General features: G+C 42.6%; 1 protein-coding gene across 17 annotated transcripts in view; it reads left to right on the forward strand.

The window, feature by feature from the left end:
- The window catches only part of TAOK3 (TAO kinase 3), a 159737-nt gene that overhangs the window by 129672 nt on the left and 5024 nt on the right, over positions 1-25041 (forward strand). For 16 of the 17 annotated variants that reach the window (XR_012787695.1, XR_012787697.1, XM_075568080.1 and 13 more), the window contains 5 exons: positions 14070-14306; positions 17812-17940; positions 18381-18584; positions 20960-21199; positions 24158-24370. Coding sequence is in view for 15 of the 17 variants with exons in the window: in XM_075568080.1 (XP_075424195.1) it covers positions 14070-14306; positions 17812-17940; positions 18381-18584; positions 20960-21199; positions 24158-24370 (1023 nt within the window). In the remaining 2 variants the exon portion in view is untranslated. The remainder of the gene's footprint in view (positions 1-14069; positions 14307-17811; positions 17941-18380; positions 18585-20959; positions 21200-24157; positions 24371-25041) is intronic. The other variant, XM_075568085.1, reaches the window with a different exon arrangement.

Here is a 25041-nt window from a genome sequence, read left to right on the forward strand (position 1 = left end):
ATTTCAGAACGAGAGGCGACACACTGGCAACTAATACAATGTATCTTTGCGATCTGGGGGGGGGGGGGTGTTCCCGGGGCTAAAAATATCTCAAACCCTTCTCCCCGATTTTGATTTTAAAGAGAAAAAAAAACAAGCAGACGAATTTCCAGCTTCGATCACTTCAATGCATTGTATTCATCAATATATCCATTTTTAGGAGAGATAGGTCAAAGAGAGGAGGAGGGGTGTTATTTTATATTGCAGACACCTTACAATTTACACTGTTAAATTGCCCACCAAGTCCACCCTCTTTTGAAACTCTAGTTGGCAAAATCTGCCTCCCCTTTTCTAAGCCCATCTTGCTTGCTGGCATCTACCGCCCCCTAAAGCCCCTCTACAATCCTTGACTGATATCACCCAATTTCTTGGCTCCATTTCCTCTCTGAATGAGAAGAGTGAGCTGCTAGTTCTTGGGGATTTCAACTTCAATTGGCTTGACCCTAAAAACCACAAAATCCAGATACAACTCAAGTCACTTAACCTATCGCAACTCATTTCCCAACCCACACGGATAAATCTGAAATCGCACAACCATTCCTTGCTAGACTGGATTCTCTCCTCAAACCCCAGCAGAATCCAATCCTCTGGCATCCTTCCTGATATTTTCAGTGACCATGCAATAGTGTACTGTGTAAGGAAAATTAAACCGCCCCATTCAAGCCCTAAAGTTCTCCTCACTAGAACATTTAAAAACTTTAACCCACAACAGTTTCTGGATGACCTTACCAACTGCCCATGGCACAGAATCGATTTAATTCCCGACCCCGATTCTGCGCTCGACTATTCTGCGATACCCATGCTCCACAGCGCAAAATAAGGGTACGGGGGCCCACTTTCCATGGGTTACACCTGACCTTATAGCACTCTACCAGTTCAGGGATGCCTTGTGGAAAAGCTACAAAGTAACTGGCACTACCAAGGATCTCAATCACTACAGATGCATGCGGAATATGTGCACAAGGCAAACAAGGCATGCAAAAGCACAATATTACGCTGACAATCTCCACCAAAATACATCAAACCCAGCTAACTTCTGGAAGGTTATCAACAATATATTCCAGCCTCCTAACCATCAACAACCAAGTAATATCACTAAGGGGGATATTACTCTGACAAACCCCACTGACATTGCAAATGCATTCAATGATTACTTTGTGGGGTGTGCCACTAACTTATTAGCGAAACGCAGCACAAACCCCAAACATGAATCTCATCCTGGGAGTATCCCTACAGTCCCACCCCCTCCCAACACTGCCCACAATTTTCAATTTAGCCCAGTATCTGAAGAGGAGATTACACAAGCGCTCCTCAAACTAAAACTAAGCAGCCAATGTGGACCCGACTTACTACAATCTAGGTTCCTACGACTTGGTGCCCCAGCCATTGCCAAACCAATTGCGTCCATTGTCAACTCTATCCTGTCTGCAGGCCATATTCCTAAGACCTGGAAAACTGCCAGAGTTGTCCCAATCTTCAAAAGTGGGGACAAAAACACTGTCTCAAACTACAGGCCAATCTCACTTCTCCCAATTCTATCCAAAGTAATGGAAAAATGTGTCCACTCCCAATTAAGCGATTTCTACACCAAGACAAATTTCCCTAGCCAATTCCAGTCTGGGTTTCGTCCCAAACACTCCACCGTAACTACCCTGCTAAAAGTTTGCAATGAAATCCAGTGTGGAATGGAACGGGGACAACTCACTGGTGCAGTATTCATAGATTTTGCAAAGGCTTTTGATACAGTTGATCATGTTATCCTGCTTAACAAACTCCAGAGCTCTGGAATAGGGAAACATGCTTTAAACTGGTTTCAGTCCTACCTATCAGGAAGATCCCAACATGTGTCCATCTCGGGCTCTAACTCCAACCCCCTGGATATCACCTGTGGTGTCCCGCAAGGCTCTGTTCTTGGGCACCTACTCTTCTCAGTGTTCATTAATGATCTTCCCACAGCTTGTAAGGAAGCCTCAATACACATGTATGCAGATGACACAATCCTATATGCACACAGCCATAGCCTCTCTGACCTTCAACACATACTTCAGTCTGACTTTTTGAGACTCGAAAACTGGATTTCCCAAAACAAACTGTTTTTAAACACTGACAAGACTGTAACAATGGTATTTGGGACCAAGACTAAATTTGTAAAGATTCCAGTGACTGAGCTCCTGATTAGAACCAACGCTAAAACCACCCTAACACCTGTCACTAGTTTTAAATACCTGGGCTTATGGTTTGACTCCCACTTAACATTCGGGATGCACATTGATACCCTGACAACCAAGACCTATGCCAAACTAGGGGTACTTTACAGGAACAAATCCTCCCTAAGTCTCCTGGTCAGAAAGCGTATTGCACAGCAGATGCTAATGCCAATTATTGACTATGGAGACATAGTATATGGCTCGGCTCCTCAAACCCAGCTTAGCAAACTTGACACCCTCTACAATTCAATTTGTCGTTTTGTTCTCCATTGCAACTATAACACACCACTGCGAAATGCTCAAAGAACTAGATTGGTCATCACTAGAGTCTAGGCGCAAAGTTCACCTTTCCTGTCTCACCCTCAAATACTTTCTGCGCAAGCTACCCAGCTACCTGAACAAGCTCCTCACCCCTACCACATACAGCACCTATCACCTGAGATCAGACTCCAAAAGACTATTCATGGTCCCAAGGCTCAACAAAGTATCCGGACGTTCCTCCTTCTCCTTCCGTGCACCCGAAAACTGGAACAACCTACCAGAGACTCTCATATCCACCACCATCTTAAGTTCTTTCAAATCTAAGGCTGTCTCACACTTTAATCTGGTCTGTAACTGTTTCATACGCTCATAATATATTTTCTTTAACTGTGCACGCAATGTCTTGTATATAATGTATACCCTGTTCATTTATGTAACTGTACTTGTAACCATGTATTATTTGTTTTACTCTGTGCCCAGGACATACTTGAAAATGAGAGGTAACTCTCAATGTATTACTTCCTGGTAAAATATTTTATAAATAAATAAATAAATATTGTATGGTATGGTATGGTATTGTATGTCTTTATTTATATAGTGCCAAAAGTGTACTCGGCGCTTCACAAAGAATACAGTACAGGGAATTATAATAGTACAATAAGTGCAGCAAAATCAGACCATAGGAAAGGAAATCCCTGCCCCGAAGAGCTTACAATCTAAGAGCTCTTACAGCTCTTAATTTCTTTCTCATAATTAAGTAATAAACAGCTTTAGAAAAGGGCATCACCTGGCGATTTAATTCTATAGATGGACGACTTAAATCCAGTCAGGACATTAATCACATGTTTTGAGGGAATTATTACTAATGTGTGCTATTTTTTATCAATTTTTTTTAATTTTTTTGGGCGTGTTTTTGTTTTTTTTAAGTTGCAGTAATAGATTAGTCAATGTTGCTTTTACTGGATTATTTTTTCTCCACCTCAAATGCATTTTTGGCATCCACATATTTTGACCAACAAATTCAGAAATTCTTCACTGTCCGCGACTTTTACCTAAAGCGTTTTTAAACTTGTCGGCTTTTGTTTCAGCTTTGATCTTGCTTTCCCAGTATAGTATCTTGAAAAGGCTGCCATGTTTCAGGCGGGGAATTCAAAGATGGTTTACTGAGAAGGCAGTATTTGAACCGCAGAGAGCTGATTCTAGCCGCTCTTTGAGGTTGCCACTGCAAACTGGGTGAAACATTCAAAGATGCCCTAGGTGGTGGGCAGAATTGCTGCTGGGTCCCTGCAGGTAGCGGCTGTCCCCATCTTCTCTGTGAAACATTATTGAATGTGCTGGTTAAGATTAAAATCTGCTGCTGTCGAGCTACCTGCTGCTTGCAGTTTTTAGAAGTAGGGCACATGATTTTGATTATGATGGGGTTATAAATAATTTTCCAGGCATTTGTGGGCCCATTAAGATCCAAGACTAAAACCAATCAGAAAACTAACATAAATACATATTTAGTATTTTATTCTTGGCCATTTGCTGGTACAGCATCACAAATTTTAACAGTATAATCAACGGTATTGAAAATATCATTGAGGCTCACCAGTCCCCAAAAAGTTGCATGTCCACCACTAGTGTGCTGGAAAAACCATGGCTGCAGAAGAGCAGCGTTGGTGGCAAAGCTGTCAAGCACAGCTCTGCTTCCCAAAATTGCGCCCTAGAATACCTTGTCTAAAGCCATGATCAATAATTTTATTTACAACTCTCTTGCGAAGTGCACAAAATATCCCAATATGTCATAAAATACCATGTGTCCACATGTATCGGCTCTGTATATCATTACAAGGTCTGACCTTGTATACATCATGATTGGCTAAGCGGGCTGGAGCCGCAAAGTGCTAGTTATCCACGGTCAGTGAGGACAAAAGAACTTGTATTTGTTTATATGATAGCCCATAATCATACATCATGTTTATGCAGTAAAGTCAGTGTGGCAACTTGAGTAGGGCGTTTGCTTTAAATACACAGGCCTTTAGGCTCCATTCACACCATACCCACTTACTGTACACTCCATTCACACCATGCCCACTTACTGTACACTCCATTCACACCATGCCCACTTACTGTACACTCCATTCACACCATGCCCACTTACTGTACACTCCATTCACACCATGCCCACTTACTGTACACTCCATTCACACCATACCCACTTACTGTACACTCCATGGTCTATTGGGCAAATCCCTTCATCTCTCTGTGTCTTGCAAAGTTGTAATTGAAGACCACATTAATATTTCCATTTTTTCTTGTAAAATATCTTGAAGAGGCAGACCCTCCTTGGACCAAAATGAACACATAGGCTCTGTGAGGAACCAGGAATAAATGCTGTGGGGAACCAGTTGGACACTCCTGTCGCCAGTTGTGTTAATGACATGCATCAGGGAGATACTGCCTATCTAAAGTTCTGGGGGATTGAACAAATCCCCTGGGGACCTAGAAAGGGTAACTGGGATAAGTACAGTACCTTATGCAAAAAGAGTGCAAATGGATATTCACATTGCAAACATTATTTCCCGGCGGTCTCAATGAGGGATTTAAATACTCTTCCTATCTGTGATAGCTATATTTGATTAAGATGTACCAGGGGACATAGATACCATCATTACATGTTTGCTTAACACCATCAGGACCTATTTCCACAAATTTGGGATATCGCGATCTCCTTAGATACAGTTGAGTATTAAACTCACAAGACCAGTATTGACCGATAGGAGCTGGTCCACTTTAAGGTTAGGTCAGTCCTACATCACTCATACCCTATGATGTATTAAGTTAGGTGTACTTCTTAATATACCTATACACAAGAGTCCATTCCACCATCTGATTACTGGGTGGACTAGGCTGTGGAATTAATCCACTATGAGAACCCTGGTTGCTCAATTATGTATTTCAGATATAGCCGAATACTAAACTCATGGGACCAGCATTGACCAATAGGGGCTGGTCTACTTAAGGCTAGCACAATCCTACACTCTCTACAATTGTGATGAACTGTTTATCCATCTATCTGGGGTACGTCTCAATTGATCAATATCCAGCTGTATTGTTGATCAATACCTACTATGAGCGTTTTGGTCGCCCATGTACGAATTCTCATTTGCAGGAGTGTTATGATTGTGTTAATGATGGGCAAGACCACTAGCGTTCCGACATGGGATTGTGTCCCTGCCTAATGTATGGTGCATCTTCTAATCATTTGCGGCACTAGATTGGAGAGAGATATAGATCCAAGTTACACATTTTGTTCTACTGTTAAACATCTAAGATGAGTGGTTCACCTACCACCTAATATGACTAGAATCTTACCCACAGAAGGGCTGGCTCTGACAGGACTAGGCACCTCCTCTCATATGGGTCTTTGCAGTGATTTAGTCACTAGGACTAGTTTGATGCCCTCAACTACCCATTCACTAAGATGCCCTGTGTATTGCGCGCAACGAATGGCCAGTGTAGTGCTCATTGCGTAATAGCTTATACGCATTTAGTTGGGGATTTCGGATATCGCACACATCTACCTATGCCTTGAGATTCATACAGAATAATGTTCACCATCAAGCTTTTTAATGATATGGCAGACTTTACCTCTGCTATCTAACTTCAGTTATATGTATAACTGTTATGAACCCGCCACTAAGCAGTGACAGGTTGCCTGACTGAAGGGTTGCTTCCCTCCCTCTGATTGGCAGAGGAGTAATTAGCATACACCCAGAGATTAGGTATAAAAAGGTAGGCTGAACAACAGTGAGGACACACCTCTTACCTTGACAAAGTGTCACGTAGACACGAAACGTGCGTCGGGCTTCTATGACGTAATTCCGTTGACGCCAGGTGCAGAAAGCTACGGACTAAGTTAGCGTGCAGCAGCATGGTGTCACTATTTGGATCAGGTTGTATACTCTTCACTTTATTGTGATCCGTTATCTACACATGGGTATGTTGTGACTACTCGGTACACTCTGATCAATTGTATCCTATTCTAGTGAAGCAGACAGATACATTATACAACCTTGATATACACTGTGGCTACACGGAGTGAATAGCTACTTTCAGTTTGTGGCAGAACGCCTCTGAGCAATACTAGCTAACAGGCCACTTGCGTGTGTCCTAGCCACATTGAAGCTGCTCCCAGGGATACTGATCCATATATGTACGCTTGTATATCAATGCACTGCTTTGGCCATGCATACAATGTATACTCCTGTTGTTACCATGCGCATGTCTAACGGTATTTAATAGATTAATATGCTATCAATTGGTTATTGGTCTGAAGATAAAGCGTCAACTGACAACACATATCCAGGTCTCGTGTACTAAACATTGCACACAGGCTATACGGCGTTAATTTTCATTAGATCACAGATTCCGTGCCATCTAGAGACCAATTTGTCAGTGGCTGACTACTACTGGTACCATGAATGGAGGAGGTGGTGAGCGCACATATGAAATAGATATATAAAGATATATGACACAATATCAGTCAGGCAGTGTTGAATACATAAAACGCTGTTCAAGACGGTAACAGCCCTGCAGTGAGCAAAACCTCACTCAGGGATCAGGGGATGGGATGGGTATATGTAAGTTTATAAACATATAGTCACACGGCCATGTGTGAGCCCCTTCCTAGGAAATTGTATCTTTTCAGGGATCTTCAGTTCCCAAAGTGTTAACCCACGATCACAGATCTTGTTCCTTGTCCCATGTGCCGTCCCAGCAAGGGTAATATAGACGGCAAGTTCAAATAATATACGTTTTTATTACATAAAAAAGTAAACATAGACACACATAATAGATAAAACACTTCAGCTCCTAGCAGCTATCTGGGTCTGGTCTGACGTGGTGTTCTCCTGCTTCTGCGTCCAGTAGCCGGGCCGCGACATGGAGACACGTGACAGCTACGATGGCTTTTAGTGTATAAACCTCCTGCACACAGCCGACCAGAAATAACGCGTTTCGGAAATGATTCCTTCTTCAGATTCCCTTCATCTCCATACTACTGATACCACACTGTCTTTCTACCTCACAAGGGTAAAATAGGTTATCATAGCCCTTGAAAGGGAAAGTGTGGTATATGTTCGGTATTGGCTTTCTTTATTTTAATTGTTTTTATATGTATGTGTGTGTTTGAATTGTCGTTTACGTATACCTAATAAAATATTTTATTATAGTTACTGGAGTGGCTATTTGGGATACTACTGTCCCACAGATTGAATATTTCCGGCTACTATACCAGAGTTAATACATAGTTTATTGAGAGCAGTCAGGTGTCTTTTGGGTTGCTCTCTTCAACCTATTTGTGTATTCAATATGGCTCAGTCTGACAGCTCAATCCATTAGGCTGCGCGTATAGTGCCCCCGACCGGCGACGGGACGGGTGACATCGCCACTAGCGAAAGTTATATTTCGCTTTGCGGCGGCGTCGCAGGCATACTGGCATTTGATTTGTTATGGGGCTGTCACATGAGGCGACAGCCCTTGAAAAATCAAATATTTCCAGCTTCCAAAGTTCGCAAAGCGACGTCGCTCCGTCGCATTGTCGCCGTCGCGCTTACTATAAGCACACGCGGCTGCAATGTATTTGTTTTTGGGCGACGTCGCACGTCGCGGGCACTATACGCACGGCCTTAAGGTTTTGGGGGGGATATATAGGGTGGAGATTGGTTAAGCCACACAGCTAGTCCCTATGGAGTTGGAGAGGGAGAGAAGTTGGATGTTAGAGGTATGGCGAGTAGGCTTACTTGAAAAAGTGAGTTTTTAAACATCTGAAAGATGGGGATGTGTCTGACGGTACACGGAACGGAATTCCAGAGAGAGGGAAGCACGGGAGAAGTGTTGTAGGCAGCAGTGAGAGGAGAGTCGTGGGCAGAACGAAGGGAACATTTAGGTATGTACTTGTGGTTTCAAGTCATTACTAGGGTTTTAGATTGAATTCTAGAGGCAGCCCGCTAGATCAGGGGAGCGCTATCTGTTCCATGCGCCCCCCTGCCGTCTTTCCCCCTCTCCTCGGGGCCCCCTCTGCTTATCTTGCTTCAGACGTCCTGGCGTCATGTCACGTTGCCATGGCGACGCGTGACCAGAAGCATCTGAAACAAGGTAAGTAGAAGCTTACAGAAGCCCTGCACCTCCCCCGGCATTAATTTAAATGTTTTCGAGAACCGCGCAGGGGCCTCTGTAAACCCCGCGCCCCCTGCAGCGAATCTCGCGTCCCCCACTTTGCGCACCGCGGCCCTAGATGACCCCTAGGCAGCGGGGCTTGAGATGTTGAGGAGATTGTGGTGTTGCTGATAGTGAGGGAGAATGTTGGTGTGGCAATGGAAGGGAGAAAGCATATTTAATTCTGTTTTGGATATGTTAAACTTCAGGTAACGGATGAACCATCCAGGAGGAGATTGCAGAGAGACTGTTGGCGATGCAGAACAGGAGAGAGGGGGAGGAGAGAGATTTGGGTGTAGTCGACATAAAGATGATACTAAAAGCCAAAACATTGTATTTGTTCACCAAGCAAAGTGGTGTAGTGAGAAGAGCAGAGAGCTAAGGACAGGGCCTTCTTGGAAATCCAACAGAAAGAGAGAGTGAAAAGGAGGAGACACCAGAGAAGGAAACACTGAAGAGTTGGTTTGAAATGTAGGGCATGAGTCAGGTGAAAGTCTAGAGCCAGGGTGGGCAACCCTGTCGCCATTCGCCACTTGTGGCGAATTGGCACTGAAACTGTGGCGAACAGGGCCGCCAGGACTTCTTGTGTGCTCCCCCCCCCCCCCCTTTCTCCTCCCCTGGTAGGAAAGGAGCGCGCTCCAGCGGTGTGACGCGCTCCCCTCCCTCACCCCCGGCCGCTTCAGCACGTGTGCCGTGCGCACGCGCTCCAGCACGTAACGCGCATTCCATATGGCACAGGAAAAGGGTAGGGAAGGGAGGGGAAATGGGGATGAGTTTGGAGTGATTAGCAGTACGTGGTGTGGAGCCTTTGGGGCAGGGTGTAGGACGAGATGATTGGTATGTGGGTAGGACCTGTATTGGGGGACCTGTTGCCACAGAGAAGGCATAGTAGTAACTGAGGAGAGGAAGACTATTATTGCCGTTTGACCAGGCTTTACTGTAAGACAAGGGTGCACAAACATTTCAGTCAACCCCCCCCCCCACCCCCTTATCTGGTATCCGGCGTCTTCTGACGTCATTTGACGTTGCATTATCATGGTGATGCCGGAGACCAGGTAAGGGAAGTTACAGAGGCCTCCCGCGTGCTCCCCGACATCTAATTTAAATGCCTTGGGGAAAAGTGCGGGGCATCTGTAACTGCCGCCCCACAACCCCCACTCCCCCAAGCAAATCTTGCGCACCCCAGTTTGTGAACCCCTGCTGTAAGATACCATAAATGTACTATTTTATTATTCTTATTTAATGGGAAAGACGACTAGCTAAATAACTGTACCCACCAACACCATTTTGCTTAGTTGTAAATAAACACATTCTAGGATCTTCTCTATCAAGGACAATATATACAAAATATGTAAAATGTAATTTATGTTCAGCTGGCAAAATAAACCCACACAAGTAGTTTCCTGCATCTGTAGTTGGTTTGCTCTGCTGGCTGTCACTGGCATCTTTAGAGCTGGGACTTCAGTTGTTTCTCTGCAATTACATAAAGCAGCGGTGCTCAAACTGGGGGGCACATCCCCTTGGGGGGGTGCAAGATTATTTAGGGGGGGCGCAGGTTGCGTGCAGCGAAACCTGGAAGAGGGCAGAGCTGTGCACGGGCGGCCAAGAAGCTCAGGCTCCGTGCTGCTGATTCTGTGTGCTTGCTGCGGGGTCTTCCCTGCACACAGACATCCCCTCCTCCTCCTGTGTTACCCGTCCCAGTTTAAAGCAGCACGGGGGACAGGAGGAGCAGGCTTACAGTAGTACTTCTCCCCCCCGCCCCCCCTCAGGTGAAAGTCTGTGACTTATGATTGTGTGTGTGTGTTGTGATATTGTGTGTGTTGTCTGTGTTGCTTGTGATTGATTGGGTGTTGTGTTTTGTGATTGAGGTTGTGTGTGTTGTCTGTGTTGGTTGTGATTGAGTGTGTGTTGTGATTGAGTATGTGTGCTGTGTCGGTGTTGTGATTCTGTGTGTGTTGTGATTGAATGTAGCAGTGTGCAAACTGGGGGGCGTACGCTCTCCCAAGTTTGGTGCTTGGGGAGACAAACAAAATTTACTTTGAAGCGCGCTCAGCAGCAGTCAATGCACACACACACACTCAGCCACACAAAACACACAGAAATAGCCCCGATCCATTCCCCCCCCCCCCCCCCCCGCTCGTGCTTGTAAAATTATGTAGGCCACCCTGTGCTCATGCTTGGAGAGTTGGTGATGTCACCGCTCTCAGCGGCAGCGTGGACGCAGCCTAATTTTGCAAGCGCGAGCTATTGAAATAAGTATTTAGACATATTTGTATTTGCATTGTATACCGTTTAATAAAGATTTTTTGTTTCATGTGATTGATTATATCAGGCAGGGGGGCCCGAGAAATTTCATGGATAAAAAGTTTGCTCTCCCCTGAATAAAGCATTGAGTTTGAGGGAAACAGAATGGTTACATACTTACTGCATTTATCTGTTCTGATATGCTAATTTTATGCAATTCAATTTTTTCTATATAGTTAAAGATTTATACTGTATACGTAAAAACTCCTTACAGGCCTGTTTACATAAACTCATTTATAATATAGTATATCAGCAAGAAGAATTTACATGTAAAGCATATAAGGTGTGGTGTGCATATGGGTATGGTTATTGTCAATAGAGGGTCTTTACTGAAAAAAAAATGTCCGTTTATGGAACTTGGAATACACTGGAGTTATTTGTCGGGTTTTTGCAAATGAAACTCTCCCTGCTAGTCAGAACCAGTATGGTTCAAAACGTTGTGCTGTGTTTTTTTTTTATCTTGGATGAAATAAACTTTTTTTCAGTTTATACCTGGAAGTAAGTGTGTGTGTGTGTGTGTGTGTGTGTGTGTGTGTGTGTGTTATATATATATATACACACACACACACACACACACACACAGTGGTCGACAAATCACCAAAAAATATACTCGCCGAACAAAAAAATCTACTCGCCACCTAGTACCAAACGTGTGCTGCTTGGGCCAATAGGAGCTCGCCACGATGTTAAATCCACTCGCCCGGGGCGAGCAAATGTATAGGTTTGTCGAATACTGTATATATATATATATATATATCTCAAGATTACCAGATTGACTAAAGTCGTTAAAGGAAACCGCTTCCATGTCTGTTAACTCATACGAATAGCCGGTTCACTAAAAGTCATGTCTCTTCTTTGTTGTCCCTTCGACAACCTGTCTCATCTGAACAACATGGTATTATGGAACCAAGCAGAAAAGAACAGTAATTTCTGTTGTGCAGTCCGACATGGAATCAGAATGATGTCTTGTGAGTGATGAGTTTAATGTGTTGCATCTTGGTTCGCTTAATATTTCTTTGATAGAGTTTGAGTTGTTTCAGATAACGGTCCTTATTGTAATCTGTACAGAAAGGTTATTCTTTTGTGGTGATAGTACAGAACAATATGAGATTATGACTAGATTAAGGGGCCTACGAAAGGGTTCTGCAGTCAGAAGAGATTTCTAAAGAGTTTGGCAGTTTTTAAAATATTGAAATTCTTTCATCTAGACCAGTGTTTCCCAAATCTGGAACCCTGGGGTTCTAAGAGAGGATCAAAAGGGTGTCGCGGGATTTCCCCATTCTCGCAGGGCAGTTTCCTCTATCCTGATTGGCTGCATTACCCAGCAGTAGCAAATCAGGAGGCGGTGTCAGGGGCCTCTGGGGTGTGGCCAAGCAGAGGAGGAGGAAGCAGTATGGGCAGTAGAGAGGTGTTTGTCTCTGCCCTGCGTGTATATGTGACTGTCCTGGTGTGTGTTTTCTGTTTCTATCCCCTCCGGCTACCTGCCCCCTCTGACCATCTGTCTCCTCTGCCTCTGTATGTCTGTTTTGTGTTTTCTGTGACCCTGTCCTGTTATAGGGTTATGCCTCAGCAACTGAGCACTGTGGTTAGGGGTGCCCCGAGAGAAAAAAGATTGAAAATCACTGATCTAGACCATGGGGGCTCAACTCCAGTGCTCAAGCCCCCCAACAGGTCAGGGTTTCAGAATATCGCAGTTTATAGACTCTATATGGGCAGACATTAGAATGTGCAGCTTATAGACTCTATATGGGCAGACGTTAGAATGGGCAGCTTATAGACTGTATATGGGCAGACATTAGAATGTGCAGCTTATAGACTCTATATGGGCAGACATTGGAATGTGCAGCTTATAGACTCTATATGGGCAGACATTAGAATGTGCAGCTTATAGACTCTATATGGGCAGACATTAGAATGTGCAGCTTATAGACTCTATATGGGCAGACATTAGAATGTGCAGCTTATAGACTCTATATGGGCATACATTAGAATGTGCAGACATTAGAATGTGCAGTTGTGAAAACAAGACTGGTTAAAAAGAAGTAAAAGGGGAAACCAGTAATTTCACCAAGTAGATGATAAACCTGTTCCATTGACAGGTGTTCGGCAACAATAATGGAGTTATTCACAAACGAGAGTCAACTGTGGTTGCAGGCTTCTGGTCTTTCAGTTGATGTGCGGTTGGCACATATAAAACAGTTGATGTGCGGTTGGCACATATAAAATATTATTGCTCTGTAGTAATTACTGAATAAGACACAAAGTATAATATAATCAGAAATTACAGTGTAGTTTAGACCAGGGAGGCGCAAACTTTTTTTTTTCCCCTGCGCCCCCCTGGCGGATGTCCTCCTCTCCGCGCGCCCCCCTCCCTCCTTACCTTGATTCCCCGCGTCTGAACATCATGACGTCACGTTGCCATAGCAACGTGACATCACATAATGGCGCCGCGTTGCCATGGCGACGCGTCTCCAGATGCCGGCTGAATCAAGGTAAGTAGGTTTACAGAGGCCCTGCAGCTCCCCCGGCACTTAATTTAAGTGCCTTCGGGAAGCGTGCGGGGCCTCTGTAAACCCCGCGCCCCCTGCCGTTAATCTCGCGCCCCCCACTTTGCACAACGCTGGTATAGACCTTTTCATGGGGGTTTTTTAGGCCTATTTTACCAAAACTTGAGTGAATTGTAAGCCAAATATGATTATAAAGCTAATATTTTATCATGCCTTGATTCAATGTACAGTATTGTTGGTATCACTTCATTACCAGTGTCAGCCTTTTCTTTTGGCATTGCTAAAGTCTCCCTCTACGTTTTAGAAATCGGTGATTAGAGTGTGAGCGTTTTTTTACATGCAATCTTGTATGTAAATTATGGATGAATATGGAACTTTTTAAACTCCTGTCCAAACAGTCCTACTATTAAAGGGGGCAAATCAACTTGGAAGGAATGGATTATTTAATGGTGTTAATTATACGCATCGCTACCACCCACCATCTCATATGTTTTTGCATGAGGAGCCTAACTTCTGACTTAAGAAATGCAAATGTTGGTTTTGTCCACAGGTTACAAGGCAGATCCATGAGCATGAGCAGGAGAACGAGTTGCGGGAACAGATGTCAGGATATAAGCGGATGCGGCGCCAGCACCAGAAGCAGCTGATCGCCCTGGAGAATAAGCTTAAGGCTGAGATGGACGAGCACCGCCTTAAGCTGCAGAAGGAGGTGGAGACTCATGCGAACAACTCGTCCATCGAGCTGGAAAAGCTTTCCAAGAGGCAATTTGTGGGCATAGATAAAGAGGTAAGTCACTGACCATACTCCCCCATAACAAAAATGTTTTACGGTTTATTATAAGCTTGCAGTAGTTTCCTTCTTATCGTTGTAGGGATGCTAGTGTAATGAGTGGAAGAAACCGCCTGTAGATGGTAGCTTTTCCCAATAACCGTGTGCGCAAAAATTGGGTCTCTTGGGATCTACAGACATACAAGTTCTGGTTGATGCCATGTCCAAGGAATTTCTTCATGCCGAGTTTTCTAGTGTTTGCCATAATTTAGCCATGCATCACTTGTAATATCCAGACCTCCTTTTGAGTTAGCCATGCAATAATTTCTATGTCTGCTGAGCAATGTTTGTATGACACTTGTCCCTTTAGTTTTAGACACGAGAAGTGTCTATTGCTAATTTCAACCACATCAAACTGTAAATGGCCATGTACATAAAGCATAATCTTAAATCTGAATTCAGAGCCATCTATACATTTAAAAAAATATATTATTACATCTCCTTTCCAGCTGAACACTGAGCGCTAAGCAGACCTTAATAAGTAGCTTTAGCTTTTGGCGATACATCAACTTGAAATATATTGACGTTGTATATTATGGTGACTTGGCTTTAGATAAATGTTTATAGCATGCTCTATGGGGTACCACATCCTGAGTTGGAAGGAGGCTTATGCATAAGGAAGTCCATTTAAGGTATCTTTTACTTGCAAAAGAACCTAGAGTTTCTGGATGAACATCATTGATGCTTTCTAAACATTGTCTTGCTGCTCTCTATACAGATGTTACCTTAAATATGTAGATTTTTTGTTTTGTTTCTGAGTATAAATATACCAATAAGTGTAGTGATCCCAAACATACAGATCTGTACATTTTCTTGAATTTGCCAATTTCTTTTAGATATTTTCCACACACAATAAGGCTAAATGTAGTTGTTGTCATATCTTTTTCTTTTTGGCTTATGTGAAAAGATCTCTCAAAATAAGATTGAAGATTATAAATCATTCAGTGTTGCCTTGTTTTGAAGTGCTGGGTACCATATAATATTTACCACATATACTTTTGAAGGGGGGCCATCTGATCCCCGGGTAACTATAAATATGGTTACCCTTGTTGAATTGGTTTACGTAGTACTGTCTGACTCTTCATATTTTATATATGGCCTCCAAAATGAGCATCCAAGTTGATACAAAACACACATTGTCCTATTACACTCTGCCAAAGCCCACCAGGGCAAGACAATACAAACATCTTGAATGCCACCCACTGTTTTTGATACTTCATTAGTTGAAGTAAAAAGTTTGACCGATGGTCATAATACTAATGTTCTTAAAGACCAGTATTATTTAGAAGTTGAGCTCGGAGGCAAATGTGGCACCGTGACAACTTTCTAAAACACCTCTTTGTTTACCTTTCTCCTCTACAGCCTACTCGAGATGTATTTATTTTTTTCCTCAGATGACATTAAATAAATGATGGGGGCTAGGTTAAGCACCCTCTTCTTTCATTAGGATATCTGTAACTGCTAACTTTCTTGCACATCTCTCTTGGTATAGTTCACAATTGTGAATGAATATGTTCATTCTAATGCAACACCATTCATTTATACAACTTTCCCTCCCCTGTAAGTTGAAATCCATAAGTAGATAAAATCGTCTTTAGGCCTTAAACACGGTCTAATTCCTCATTCCCAATAGGAAACGATGAACCCACAGCAAAGTCATCTACACCTTCATTCTAATTCAATGGGTGCAAAACCCATAGTTTGTTTTCTTGAGAACATGGGTTCCAGCTAACTGTCATTATACATTCCTAGCTCTCATCTTTCAACTGAGCATTACAATAATTATAGATATAGTACTTTTGGTACGATATTCAGCAGACACGCAAATACTCTGCTTGTGGAGGTATAGTGACTCATTGTGCCTACAATTATTCATAGACCATAGAAAGAATGACTTTTCTCTTTCAGCTCTTGCCTTTTAATAACTGATGGTCAGTCTTGGTAATTCCGCAATTTTTCTTTGCAAAACTCATTGCACTGTTCTAGCCACCATTTTTCACTTATTTTGATTATCAAGTGACCAGTCAAACTTTCCAATTCTGAGCCTAAACAAATCAGCATTTGATTATCCAACCTCTGTTCTAATAATTGACTTAAGCATTTCTAAGAGTCACGCAAAGTCTTTGAGAAATGCAATTTACGATCAATAGAAAATATAATTTTTCTATCAGTAAAATTTGGAAGACACTCCTCTAAAGTTGCTTTTTCATGATCTCGGGGTGGGTAAATTTAGATGGAAATTCTTTACTTCTAGCAACAAGCTTGCTCACTGTTGAGTGACAATGAGCATCTTGAAGACCCTGTCCGTTAGAGCAGTGATTCCTTAACCATGACGTCTCAACCCCAAGTCAAATGTCACAAAATTTAGAAGGCTATGAAAAAATCTAACGTTAAACTATCAAAAGAAAATGGACACGTTTCACTTGAATTCATAGTAAAGAATGAACAATAAAATAATATTATTTAGCCCTAAGATAGTATAACATTCCTAGAACACAATAAAGGTGTATTTTAAAAAACTAGCATTGCTGTAAAGAAATGGGGGGGGGGGGAAAGGTTGTTTCTCTCTAATCGGTAGTTTCTAAACACACACACCTTTCTTGTCTGCTGTTTTGGTGTTGTGCGGTGCCTGTCCCAACAGCCCTCTTTCCCACAAAATTAGCCAAGAAGAGCACCCTTTCCCATATTCTAAATTATGGTTGTGAAATGAATGTTCACTCCGCAAAATTGGCACACCCGAATATCCTGCTACCATAAGTATCTAATGCACACAATGTTCAGAAATGGAGCAATCGGGCTCAGTCTGTTGTCATGGATACGCTGAACCTGTCTCCCCACTCGGCTGTCAAAACTGCTCGTAAACTGTACCATCAGTTGGCAATCTAGGGGGGAGATTTATGCTTCAATCAATGTTATTAAAAAAAATTACTTCATTTTAATATTAAATGGGTAGTTTGATTTTGTTTCCGATAATAGGGCACACCATACCTGTTACTCAGAAAGTAACTTTCGGGAATCCCGTATGCGAGGCTCACCCCATTATCACACGATAAATATTTGCATTAACCTTGTTAATTCGTTTAGTGCCAGAATGTCCAAGGCAACAGTGACCCGGACATACTGGCTCCAGGCCAATATAACTCCTGTAGCAATTACATGGCCATGGACTACACCCCAATGTCGGGAGTTCAAAAGCATCTCTCCCCAAGAGTTGCGGCTCCAATCTACTCCAGATTTAAGGGAATGTAATAAGAACCATGAGTGACAGATTTTGTGATGTCCCATGAACATCTTAAAGGTTTAGGCAGCAATCCCTCCCACTCCAATTCGTGGTTGCAAACCAAACTGCAACATATTCCAGGCCACAACAAACAAAAATATGATTGTTATTTTCGAATGACTTCCTGAAATAGAATTAGTCTGCTAGTTTGTTACATTCTTTTGTTTTGTTTTTTCATCATAGGCAAAAGTGGCTGCAGCGGACGAGCGAAGATTTCAGCAACAGATAGTCACCCAACAAAAGAAAGACTTAACATCCTTCTTAGAAAGTCAGAAGAAACAGTACAAGATTTGCAAGGAAAAGATTAAAGAGGCATGTGCAGCAATGGGTGTGATATCCAGAAAGGGGGCGGTGGGAGGAGGAATAGTATTCAAGACAGGGAATAGATACCATTTTTTTATTTTCAAAAGTTTATGGGCACCTGGTATTTTAGTTAAATCATATAAAAGAGGTATAATGACAATTTAAGAGTCATTATTAGGACCATTACAAATAAACAGGCGTGAGAATGGGTTAATAATTAAATGTACCAATGTGCAACTAGAATTTTTGAGTCCGTAGACAACCATTGTAACTTACCCAAAAGTTAAACCAATAATTAATTACTTCAAACTCCTGGTTTGCTGAAAAAAATCAGTTTCCATTTGTCCTTGTTACACCTGTAATTCATGGAAGAGAATGCATCCAGTGTCCTCTTCCAAAGTGCGTATTCAACATCATTGATTGCCTCTCTTCTACTACTCAACGCTCAGGAGATGAATGAGGACCATAGCACGCCCAAGAAAGAGAAGCAAGAACGCATATCAAAGCATAAAGAGAACCTCCAGCACACTCAGGCTGAGGAAGAAGCTCAGCTCCTTAGCCAACAGAGACTGTACTATGAGAAAAACTGCAGACTCTTCAAGAGGAAGATAATGATTAAGAGGCACGAGGTGGAGCAGCAGCACATCCGTGAGGTATTCCCTGGATGAATTTACGTAGGAATTTTCTCACTGCATCTCTTTATCATGATGGCATCATTGGCTGCACTTAGTTTTTGTGTTATGGTCTAATCCAGGGGTGCACAAACCTTTTAGTCTGCGTCCCCCCCCCTACCTTGTCACCGGCGATTCTGATGTCACAACGTCATTTGGCGACGCGTCGCCAGAAGCCGCCAGAGATCAGGTAAGGGAATTTACAGAGGCCTTTCGTGCGATCCCACAGCATTTCATTTAAATGCTTTGGGGAAAAGCATGGGGCCTTTGTAAGTGCCACGCCCCCTCCCCCCCTCCCAGAAAATCTCGCGCCCCCCAATTTGCACACCTCTGGTCTGTTCTGTCGCACCCTCTGCTTCGTCATCCTTAACCATTCCACCAGTGTTTTTGAAAATAATTTTTGCACAGGAGTTGATTTATATAGAATACAGTGAGGAACTAGGACTGGTTTCATGTTATTGGAAGTTCTCATTTTAGTAGCAAACATTCCCTGGCTAATTAATTGTTTTGAAGGGAACAGTGGGCTGTAGTGAGTTACATTTGAAATTATTCAGCTGACTGGAAGTGGGGAAATGAATGGAAACATTGCTGAAAGATAGCATTACTGACTATCGAAAGTCCCACAACCTAAAAGATCCCAGGCAGCATGGGATTACTGAGGGAAGATCCCAGGCAGCATGGGATTACTGAGGGAAGATCCCAGGCAGCATGGTATTACTGAGGGAAGATCCCAGGCAGCATGGTATTACTGAGGGAAGATCCCAGGCACCATGGGATTACTGAGGGAAGATCCCAGGCAGCATGGGATTACTGAGGGAAGATCCCAGGCAGCATGGGATTACTGAGGGAAGATCCCAGGCAGCATGGGATTACTGAGGGAAGATCCCAGGCAGCATGGGATTACTGAGGGAAGATCCCAGGCAGCATGGGATTACTGAGGGAAGATCCCAGGCAGCATGGGATTACTGAGGGAAGATCCCAGGCACCATGGGATTACTGAGGGAAGATACCAGGCAGTATGGGATTACTGAGGGAAGATCCCAGGCAGCATGGGATTACTGAGGGAAGATCCCAGGCAGCATGGGATTACTGAGGGAAGATCCCAGGCAGCATGGGATTACTGAGGGAAGATCCCAGGCACCATGGGATTACTGAGGGAAGATACCAGGCAGTATGGGATTACTGAGGGAAGATCCCAGGCAGCATGGGATTACTGAGGGAAGATCCCAGGCAGCATGGGATTACTGAGGGAAGATCCCAGGCAGCATGGGATTACTGAGGGAAGATCCCAGGCAGCATGGGATTACTGAGGGAAGATCATGTCAAACAAATGCAATTGTTTTATGTTTTATTTTTTAAAGGGTGTCTAAGGTAATAGATCAGGATGGAGCAGTAGATGTGGTTTACTTTGGTTTTTCGTAAGGCCTTTGACACTGTCCCACATATAAAACTGATAATAAGTTGTAATGTTTGTAATTGTACTCTAAGCTGGTACAATAGATAAGACATCGTTTGAAGGATTGGCGACCGTTGTGGTAAAGGGAGTACAATCAGAGGCGGTGGAGGTAACCAGTGGAATACCTCCGGGATCTATACTGGAACAGGTGCTCTAAGGCCGAATACAGGATTAATGGCACGATAATGTCACCTAGTCCAGAGGAAAGGGAGTCATTATTTCAGCAGGCTTGAAAGTAGGTGAGCAATGTAGCAAAGTTATGTGCAAAGCCCGCAGGATGTTAGCTTGTATAGGGAGAGTAGCAGGAGAAAGAGGGTGTGATGCCACTTTATAGATCAGTGGTGAGACGTCACCTAGAGCATTGTGTTCAATTCTGGAGACCCTATCTCCGGAAGGATGCAAGTAAATTGGAGATTGCAACATAAGACATAACAGGAAAGACTACGGGACCGTAATATGTACAGCTTGGAGGAGAGGGGGTATGATTTAAACGTTCAAATATATATAAAGGGATTCAACAAAGTATGGGAGGGAACATATTCCAAAGAAGGAGCAGTGCTAGAACAAGGTCATTCTCTGAAGCTGGAGGGTGGCAGGCTAGGGGGACTTCTTTACAGAAAGGGTGGTAGATTAGTGGAATAGCCTTCCAACAGAGGTGGTAGGGTAAAATCCAGTAAGGGGATTTATATATGCGTGGGGTAAACATAAGGCTCCTAAATGCAAAAGAAAGTCAAGGATCAAATGGAGTGTAAGGTTTTACAGCAGATTGGAAAAGGGAATGACACGGTGGGGGCCAAGTGGTGCTTATCTGCCATTAAATTGTATGTTTCTATGACTGCTATCATGTATCTTCATAGGTCCACTGTCAGCACTTACATTTAACCATGGTTTCCTTATTCAGGAGCTCAATAAGAAGAGAACACAGAAGGAAATGGAGCATGCTATGCTGATCCGGCACGACGAGTCCACTCGGGAACTGGAGTACCGACAGCTGCACATGCTGCAGAAGCTTCGGATGGACCTAATCCGACTGCAGCACCAGACTGAATTGGAAAACCAGCTGGAATATAACAAGCGCAGGGAAAGAGAGTTGCACCGGAAACACGTCATGGAGCTCCGGCAGCAACCCAAGAATCTAAAGGTTAATCATATATATATAAACAAATTGGTTCTGATGTTGGTTTTCTCAAATATTTTGGATATATGAAAGGGTTTTCAAGGTCAAACGTTCAAACACACGTTCAATTGATTGATCGATCTATATCTTTATACAAATATAGGCAGCTTCTGTGCTCTTGGTGCTGCAAGTTCCCCCCCCACCCCCGGCAGCGAGGAATGCTCTGTGGGGGGGTCTCATTTGGAAAGGCCCCCTCTCAGTCACATGTTTTACTGTCCTCAGATCTTTTTTTACTTTTATTCACGTGGTTTTGGTGACAGGAAGTCTGGCTGCATCTATATCAATGAGAACAAGGAATCGAGCGCAAATACTGGAGTAAATAAATAAAGGGATTAAATAAATAAATGCCAAGAAAAATAAATAAGTACTGTCCTGCAATGGGTGCTGCTTCTGAAGTGGATTCAGTCCAAGTCCACTGAGGTGATGAGAGTAAAAGATCAAGAGCGCACTCGCGTCCAGGTAGGTATGGATTTGAAGAAAAAAAGAAAAAATACAATAGCGCAACAGATTAAAAATAGAAAAAAATCCCAATAATATATACAGTTAGGTCCGGAAATAATTGGACACTGATACGTTTTTTGTTATTTCGGCTGTGTACCAAAATAAATTCAAGTTACAGTTAAATTATGAATATGGGCTTAAAGTGCAGTCTATCAGCTTTAATTTCAGGGTATTCACATCCAAATTGGAGGAAGGGTTTAGGAATTACATCTCTTTAATATGTAGCCCCCTCTTTTTCAAGGGACCAAAAGTAATTGGACAAATGACTCAAAAGCTGTTTCATGGACAGGTGTGGGCTATTCCTTCGTTATTTCATCATCAATTAAGCAGGTAAAATGTCTGGAGTTGATTCCAGGTGTGGCATTCGCATTTGGAAGCTGTTGCTGTGAACCCACAACATGCTGTCAAAGGAGCTCTCAATGCAAGTGAAACAGGGCATCCTTGGGCTGCAAAAAAAAAGAAAACCCATCAGAGAGAAAGCAGGAACATTAGGAGAGGCCAAATCAACAGTTTGGTACATTCTGGGGAAAAAAGAACGCACTGGTGAGCTCTGCAACGCAAAAAGGCCTGGACGTCCACGGAAGACAACAGTGGTGGATGATCGTAGGATCCTTTCCATGGTAAAGATAAACACCTTCACAACATCCAGCCAAGTGAAGAACACTCTCCAGGAGGTAGGCATATCATTATCCAAGTCTGCCATAAAGAGAAGACTTCCCGAGAGCAAATACAGAGGGTTCACCACAAGGTGCAAACAATTCATAAGCCTCAAGAATAGAAAGGCCAGATTAGACTTTGCCAAACAATATCTAAAAAAGCCAGCCCAGTTCTGGATCAGCATTTTTTGGATAGATGAAACTAAGATCAACCTGTACCAGAATGATGGGAAGAAAAAAGTATGGAGAAGGCTTGGAATGTCTCATGATCCGAAGCATACTACATCATCTGTAAAATACGACGGTGGCAGTTTGATGGCATAGGCATGCATGGCTTACAATGGCACTGGGTCACTAGTGTTTATTGATGATGTGACACAAGCAGCCGGATGAATTCTGAAGTGTATAGGGATATATTGTCTGCTCAGATTCAGACCAATTCAGCGAAGTTGTTTGGACGGCACTTCACGGTCTATGAACTCTGAAATCTTTCTTCATACAGATGTGCAAACGTGCCCTGCAATTTTATAGACTGCTATATTGATGATGTTTTCTTTTGCCAACACTGCTATTGATTTCTGAGGAAAGCCTAGGAATAGGTTTATTTATTTATATAGATTGCTATAGAAAACAATCTTTGGAAGGCACTCACGATTACAGTAGGGTTTGGCCCGGATGCACAAACGGGTGAATATAAAAAGTTTGAAGGATTGGTGCACACAACTTTCACAGTGGAAAAAAATGTTTAATCAAGTTCGATTAAACATTTTTTTCACTGTGAATGTTCTGATTGCCAATACTCTCACTGTTTTTTACTTATATAAATGTATTGTATTCTATATTCTCCAGAGCAGATTTGAGTTCAGTACTGTATTTCTAGCTCTCCAATGCACGGAAATTACAGTTAGAAGACGAGGAGTGGATGAAGATCTGATGACTTGGTTAGACTGGAAATACTAGTTTTGGTGTGCAATACCCTGACTGTTGTAACAAGAGAACTCTTACAGTTCTAGCACATATTAATGTCAGGCTAGTATGATGATGTAATATGTATAAGGGATTCATTTATGAAAAGACCTAAAGCATTGGGGAACTTTCAATTTGTATTCCCTTTTTAATTCCAAAAATCGCTTTGCTGTTGTGTTATCTTAAATGGCTCGTAAATGTACTCGGGCTCAAATTTGTCATTATTATAAGATTATGTAATCTTATAAAAATGAAAGTATTGAGTATGTACCTTTTACAAGCAATACATGTTTGCATCCAGAAATAGATTTAGCAGTATAGTAGAGACAAAGGAGGGAGAGGGAGGAGCGGGTATGATACCTTTTTATTGGACCAACAAGTAGTTGATATGTTGCAAGCTTTCAAACCTGTCGGGGTCCTTCGTTGGGTTCACCGATGAATGACCCTGACAGGTTTGAAATCTTTAAACATATCAACTAATTGTTGGTCCAATAAAAGGTTTCATACCCCTTACTCTCCCTCCTTTGTTACTACATGGAAGAAATGACCAACACGGCTACCCACCTTCTCAGCAGTACAGTAGAGTACACTCCATTGAAGGTTGATTTTAAAGGCCGTAGAAAAATATCCCTTATCTTAAAAACCACGATAAAAGTAATTATACAAGATTTCCTTCCAAAGGATTTGACAATTTATAGATTGTCATTTTGCTCAGAAGGGGAAGGGGCACTGGGATTAATCCTAGTAAAATTCCTGAATTTCTTCTCCCTTTGCTTTCACTCAACCCCTAATGCCACAGGTGATGGAAATGCAGATAAAGAAGCAGTTTCAGGACACATGCAAAGTGCAGACGAAGCAGTACAAGGCCTTGAAGAATCACCAGCTGGAGGTATCCCCAAAGTGTGAGCACAAGACAATACTCAAGTCCCTGAAGGACGAGCAGACGCGCAAATTGGCCATCCTGGCTGAACAGTATGAGCAAAGCATCAATGAAATGATGGCCTCCCAGGCGGTAAGGAGAGCAGCATTTGGGATACATGTGCCTTTAGTGACCTTCACCATGTTATACAATGTTGCTTTGGCGTCGTTAAAGGGTATAAGTACTTTCTGCACAAGTAATATATTTTTGAAAAGTAAATTGTATTGCTTGGAAGCTTTTTGTTTTTTAATACTATTATTATACAAACATGAAAATGTTTTATCATTCTACAAGACGCTTTACAACTATGTATGTCACAAACGTGTGCCATGGTTATGAAGGATATTAAGATTTAAGTAGATCTCGACTTTGTACTCTACTCTAGTAGAACTTAACATTGGCCAGTAAGACGTATGTAATTGCTCAATTTGTATTGATTTGTTATGTGTAAGAAGATGCTTTCTGCAAGGAGCTCAGGTTAGTGTGAGGAATGCCATAACTTTGCACAATAGCAGCAGGATAGTGTCATTTCATGGGTAGCCAAAATACAGAAAGCTTTTAATGTCCATGATTTTGATTTGAACAGCCTTAGATTCTCCGGTTCCTACGCTTTGCAATGCATAGCTTGCTCCTCTGCCACTGAAAGTATTGATCACAAGATCACCAAGTTAAAATCCATCAAATCTGTGCTAGGTACAAACTATTTTCTAACCTAAAGATTAATAATTATTCATAAACCTATATATAACAAATCACTGAGAGCC

Source organism: Ascaphus truei, chromosome 13 (assembly GCF_040206685.1).
Source record: "Ascaphus truei isolate aAscTru1 chromosome 13, aAscTru1.hap1, whole genome shotgun sequence".
Classification (NCBI taxonomy): Eukaryota; Metazoa; Chordata; class Amphibia; order Anura; family Ascaphidae; genus Ascaphus; species Ascaphus truei.